General features: G+C 42.6%; 1 protein-coding gene across 1 annotated transcript; it reads left to right on the forward strand.

Moving 5' to 3' along the window:
* Positions 1 to 571: 571 nt before the first annotated feature.
* Positions 572 to 2,624, forward strand: LOC104412170 (secreted frizzled-related protein 2; the record flags this gene model as incomplete). Its single annotated transcript, XM_010022794.1, has 2 exons — positions 572 to 652; positions 2,110 to 2,624. Coding segments are annotated over 2 exons (386 nt in total), but the record flags the coding sequence as incomplete, so codon positions are not given.
* Between the last annotated feature and the right edge of the window lie 3,966 nt (positions 2,625 to 6,590).

Here is a 6,590-nt window from a genome sequence, read left to right on the forward strand (position 1 = left end):
CCCGGCTTTCCCTGGGGAGCGGAGGTCGTTCCTTACCGTTACAGCACGCCCAGTGCCCCGGGACGGGGCGCCGCGGAGGGGGTTGCAGGTCAGCCTCAGGGAGGCTTTCCCGAGGGGACCGGGGAAACCGCAGGCACCGTCGGGGAACTGGCACCGGCCCGCACTTCGCAGCCGCGGCCCAGCTCCGTGCCCAAAGCAAAGGTCCGGGACGCCGGACTCGAGCCGCCTGGCTTCCAGAGGGACAATCCCCGTATGCAAAGGTCGGCGCTGAAGCGCGGCGCTGGGCTGTTTTGTGTGCCCCCCTCTCTTCACTCTTTCACCCGTATTAAAAAAAGCCCCAAACCACACAAAACCCAACAACTTTTGGTTGAGGTGTGACCTGAAAAGTACACCGCGCCCCCGCCAGCGGGGCTGCAGCAAGGTAAGGTGCCTCAAAGTGTCCCGGGGCCGCGGGCATAAGGCAGGGGCTGGTGTGGAGGGATGGAAACCCGGTGTTTCCCGAAGGGTTCCCAACGCCACCTGCTGTTCCTTTCTCCCCGGGCCTGACGGGGACTGTCCCTTGCACTTCCAGCACCCAAGGTCTGCGATGCCTGCAAAAACAGAAATGAAGACGATAACGACATCGTGGAAAACCTCTGCAAAAACGACTTTGGTAAGTGGAAGCAGAGCTCCTCTCGGTTGAAACTTGAGAGCTGAGGATCAGGTAAAGCTCCCAGTGGAGTCAGTATGTGCCAGTATGGAGGGATGTGCCTGGATAAACATAGGGCTTTGTCTTGTCTGCAGATGGACCTGTCTGACCACTGGGTCATGAAACATAGAATTCCACCTTGGAGTAGAAAGTGGTCCCTTTTATAGTCCTTTTCTGTTCGCTGTTTCAAAGTAGTGCTCATTATGTGGATGTTGCTGGCAAGCCGAGTAGAAAGTAAAATTGGAAAAAAAAAAAAAAAAAAAAAAGAATCTTTCATCCAGACTATTGCCTGGGGAGAAGTAGAGCAAAGCTTCATTTAGACATATGAGAAAGAGCTGCATGACCAATCTCATGTATCGCAAGAAAGACTCTCCCCGCAGATTAAGAATGAAGCTCTATATATCATTTGACAGAGAAGGTAATGCACAGACAATTGGGGATATAAACTTAATGGGAAGATCTGGGGTTAGAAGAGGACAAGAAAGCCCCTTCGACACAGACAACTGAACAGTGCATTATCCACACATTAGCATTTCAAGAGAAAAAGGGAATAAGGAGGGGAATCCTTTTATAATAGGTCAACGTTTATACCTGGAAACAGATTTGTAATATAAATATCTGCAACAATTCAAAAGTCTTTCTTAAAAAAGAAAACCCAAAACCCAAGATCCAACAAAAAACCCATCACCCCAAACCTGAAACCATGACTGTGGGACATAATTGGTAAAACAACCAATAGCTTTGGCCTGGCAAATTGCACTCAGATAAATCCTTCTAAACCTAAACATGCCCCACAGATTCTTACAGAGCCTTGTATCCCCCTCCTAGTTATTTTACCAAATCAAATGCAGCTGTTGGACCAATTTGCCCTCCATGGGATCTATTCTTTCAGAAAAACAATGCATGTGAAATATTATTTCCTTACAGGTTTGCCTAAAATCGTCTCCAGCCTAATAAATTAAGTTTAGAAGTTTTCAGCTGCAGCAGAGATCAGGTTTCAGATTAGGTTTAGGTACTTGCCTCCCCACTTCCCCTTCAAACTCTATTTTCAGGAAGACTGTCCTCTCCCAGCACAAAAAGCAGAGTTCTGCTTAACGTAGCCATCTTGCCCTGTCTCTGTTTGCAAACAGGACAAAAGCTGGAGAAAATATTAATTTAGAAAGGAAGGAAAAAGGGGGGGAGGGGGTAGAGGAGAAAAGAAACTCAAAAAACCTCAACCCTAAGGTTGATTCAAACTGAAATGACTTGCATGCCCTTTGTGGCTTTAGAAATGGAGCCACCTGCTGCCTCTTCTGTCAGCCCTGACAGTTTAATTAGCAATAGAGCACCTCCCTCCCCAGGTCCTCTTTATGTGCGCTAATGGGAAAAAAACTCTCAATCTTTCTCCCTCTGCCTGCTTCCCCCTCCCCTCTCTCTATTAGCCTTGAAGATAAAAGTGAAGGAGATTGCCTACATCAATGGGGATACCAAGATCACCCCTGAAACAAAGAGCAAAACCATCTACAAGCTGAATGGGCTGACGGAAAGGGATCTGAGGAAGATCGTGCTCTGGCTCAAAGGTGGCCTCCAGTGTACCTGCGATGAGATGAACGACATCAATGTCCCCTACTTGGTGATGGGGCAGAAGCAAGCTGGGGAACTGGTGATCACGTCTCTGAAGCGGTGGCAGAAAGGGCAGCGGGCTTTCAAGCGGTTCTCCCGCAGCATCCGCAAACTGCAGTGTTAGTGGCTTTCAGCGGCAGCCACCTCTGCCCCGAGCTCTCCAGGCCTCCAGCACCTTCTTGCTTCGGCCCCTCTGAGCCTTGAGATGCCATGGGCGTGAGACAAGAGAGGGTCTCTGAGAGGGGAGGGAGCCCTCAACTCCTGTACATAGGTTAAAATGTAATAAACAAAAAATATCATAACGATTTTTGGGAAGCATTAAAGTATCTTGCTTAAAGCTTGGGTTCTTTTATGGCTGCAAACGTGACTTTGGTCTGAGGTTTTCCCTTTTCATTTTGGTAATGCTGGTTCATTTATATTGCTGCTTCTCTCTATACATGCATGTTTGTTGTGCAAAAGTATGAGATGCAGAGAAAGACAGCCACACATGACTTGCTTGTCACAGTGGGTATGACTCTTTCACTGAGGTGAAATGGCTTGCCATCTATGTTAACACTATAAAGGTCACATTACGACTCTTGCATGTGATACATAGGCACCAGTAAGAGTATATTAACTATTCTCACTTCTTATTTTCCACAAGTCTGAGCCCTTCTCTCAGAAAAAACGTACAAGTTTTGGAGCTGGTTGATCTGAATGCAACTTTTTTTATTATTATTGTTTTGCAAATTAAACCATCTGTAGCCTAACTGTAATATACCTAGTGGTTAACGTGAAAGAGTTGTAAAATATTGCTTTAAGTAACCTTGTAAATACTCCAGATAAATGTTATATTCTTGTATATAAACTTTACATCATAGTTTACCTGTTGTCTCAGTCTGCATTCACTTTAATCTGTTTTGGGAGAACTGGGAGAAAGCTGTCCAACTGGGCTTTGCCATGGCAAAGCAAAGTTTGGCCTTCCACTCCAAGTGGCCAGTAGAGAAGCATAAGGAAGTATCTAGTGCTGCAATCAACAAAAACCTAGTGGACCTAATTTCCCCAAAGGTGAACCATGAGACACGGGACTGAGGTTCAGTCACCACATTTTAACATGTGTCTGTTAGGTGCTTTGAGATGAAGAGTTTTCTGTGGCTCCTTTGTTGGACTGCCTACATTTTAATCTCTTCAGAAGTCTCTGCTGATGTGGAATTGAAATGAGACCACTTGCTTAAAAACCAAACCCATTTATCCATTTCTTACACTTGAAAAAGATATTGAGGAGTGCAAGAATAGACACAGGAAGATCTCGTTTGCAACTAGCAATTCAGATTAATGGCAGAGCAAGGCATGTTTTGTGTATATGTATACTCACTATTCTTACCGAGAAAGAAAATAAAACATACATAATAGTGTAACTGGAGGAATGTTTCTCAGCATTTTTTCTAAAAACATTTACTGATGCAGAGCATTACCTGCAAGAATTTTATTGTACTTATCCTGAAGAATAGTCTTGCTTCCCAGTGCTGTCACACAGAAAAAGTACCTCTTAGCTTCACTGAGAGTCCAATGTTCCCAAGGACAATGTTTCATGTTAACCATTCACAGGCAGAATACAAATCCAACACTAGATTTTTCCTTGAAGTAAAAAACAACATTAATTTCATATATTTCATGTTGGGTTTTTTTTCCCACCATCAGGATAAAAAGCTAAAATCTCAAGATCCATAATGTCACATTTGTTTTAGTAAAATTAATTGTTTGCCCTCTCCCAGAGTCTTAACGTGCTCACTACACCTGGTGCAAGCAATGGTAGCACTCTGACCAAGCAAGATAAGAGCACTCCTCGCAAATGTCCTCAAAAGTATAACAATAGCTGGTGGGGGTGGGTGGTGGGCAAAAAAAAAGCGCAACAAACCACAAAAAAAAAAGCGCCCTATTGCAAACTGCCCAAAATTAATTTTTTTGTGAAACAGCATCTTTATTTAAAGGCCAATATACTGCTGAAATGTCATTAAAACTGTTCTTCTGAATGGACCTGGACTCCCAGGAAATAATAGATTTTGAGTCTTTTCATGCCACAGTATAATTAAATACCAGCACTATGACCATCATCTTACAGAGCCGAAAAGCGCCCTATTGCAAACTGCCCAAAATTAATTTTTTTGTGAAACAGCATCTTTATTTAAAGGCCAATATACTGCTGAAATGTCATTAAAACTGTTCTTCTGAATGGACCTGGACTCCCAGGAAATAATAGATTTTGAGTCTTTTCATGCCACAGTATAATTAAATACCAGCACTATGACCATCATCTTACAGAGCCGTCAGTATTCAGCTCTACCCATCTCATTCAGTATATAATGTAATACCTGTCCCTGAACAGCCTTGGGTTTAGAGGAAACAAACTCACAGATATAGAGGAGCTGGCAGAAGATGAGCCTGGAGAAAATGGGCTTGTGCTGCCTGGTGGAGGAAAGCACTTTGAAGAGGCAATGCAGTTGTTGCAATGCAGTCTCTAGGGATAGAAGACAAACAGCCAGGAGTGCTGGACTCAGCCTGCCTTACAGATATATGAAGTCCTCCTACAGCAACCATAAAATTATCTTAATTGGACTGTCCTAGAAAGCAGCAGTACTGATGTTGATGAGGACAGACAGGTCACAAGTTACTCACTCTGGGGTCATTTTAAGGCCAAGACTACATAACAGATTTTTGCCAAATCACTTAAATTTATGAAGACACATTACGTATGACCAACATTATGTATGACCGACATTGCTCTGTCTTAAGAAAAAAAAAAATTCCTCTTCTTCCATCACAAAATAAACACCATTACACCAGCAAAATCCTGTTTCTGTCAAGACAAATTCAGGAGAAGAAGAATAAACTAGATTGGCAAAAATTCAATCTTACTAGTAGAATCAGTGTCCTGGATTAAAAGCATCCTGCCATACAGCATACCCCTACTGATAAAGCCTTTTTCATGTGGCCCTGGGCTGAATCACTAGGACTATCCACCTTCAGGGTGAATTGGCAGAGGCAGGATTACCTTCCAGATAAGGAGGATTTAGGCAAATATGGAGAGTAATGGGACTCATGTTTTCCCAGCTAACAGTGCTGTATTAAAAGACGGGTTATATTCACTTCACCAAGGAGAGGGAGTGTCAGTGTTTGTTATACTATATGTTTCCAAAGGTGTATAAAGCAGACACTGCAAACTATTCAACTGAAAATCAGGATTTTAAAGTCACAGCCTGAGGAAACAGCTTCTCTCAAATGCTGGCAAATAAGTAAACACATACATTTTTCACATTTTTACTCTTACTCGCTTAAAAATAACTGGAAATCTTCAACTGTGCCAGGCAAATAGTGAACCAAACACGTAATAAAAAGCTACCAGAGCCTGTTACTTCTGATCATTGTGTCACATACATACACTTCAGAGTAACGTTATTACCTGGTATGGTATGATTCAGCTGTAACTATTTATTTGTTTATTTATTTGTTGCAGTTGATGAAAAAAAGCAACCACTGTTGCATTTTTCAGACACTTTTTGTCTTCTTCTAATTAAAACAACATTGTTAGGCAGCCAATTATGTAGCTCCCATTGTATTTGCTTTCATAAAAACTATAAAAACAGTTGACTACAATGGATTAGTTTAAGGACGATCATAATGACACTTGACATTTATATAGAAGTTTCCATTTAAGTTCCTCAGATTGCCTTCACAAAAATAGGCATTAATTTCCCTCTTTTGTAGATCAAGAAAATGAGGCACAGTGAAGTGAAATAATTCATTCAAAACCACCCAGCAAGTCCCTTACAGTCATGAAAAGCAGCATATTTTTTGTCTCCAAGTTTTATGCTCCAATCACTAGCCCACATGTCACGGTTTAACCCCAGCTGGCAACTAAATACCAGCCAGCCACTCACTCACCCTCTGGGGTGTGGGATGGGGAGAAGAACCAGAAAAAAAAGGTAAAACCTGCAGGTTGAGATAAGAACAGTTAAATAATTTAAATAAATGTTATAGTAGTAAAATATTATTAATAATAATAATAGGAAAAAAGAGAAGTATCTAACACCAAGAAATACAAGTGATGCACAATACAATTGCTCATCACCTGCCAACTGATACCCAGCCCAACTCAAGCAGTAATCTGCCCTTCTGGGTAACTCTCCCTAGTTTCTGTACCAAGCATGACATGCTGTGGTATGGAATACCCTTTTGGCTAGTTTGGGCCAGGTGTCCTGTCTCTGACCTCCCTCCGTCCCTCCCTCAATCCCTCCCGGCTTCTTGTCCTGGCAGAACATGA

Source organism: Nestor notabilis, unplaced genomic scaffold (assembly GCF_000696875.1).
Source record: "Nestor notabilis isolate BGI_N333 unplaced genomic scaffold, ASM69687v1 scaffold18549, whole genome shotgun sequence".
Classification (NCBI taxonomy): Eukaryota; Metazoa; Chordata; class Aves; order Psittaciformes; family Psittacidae; genus Nestor; species Nestor notabilis.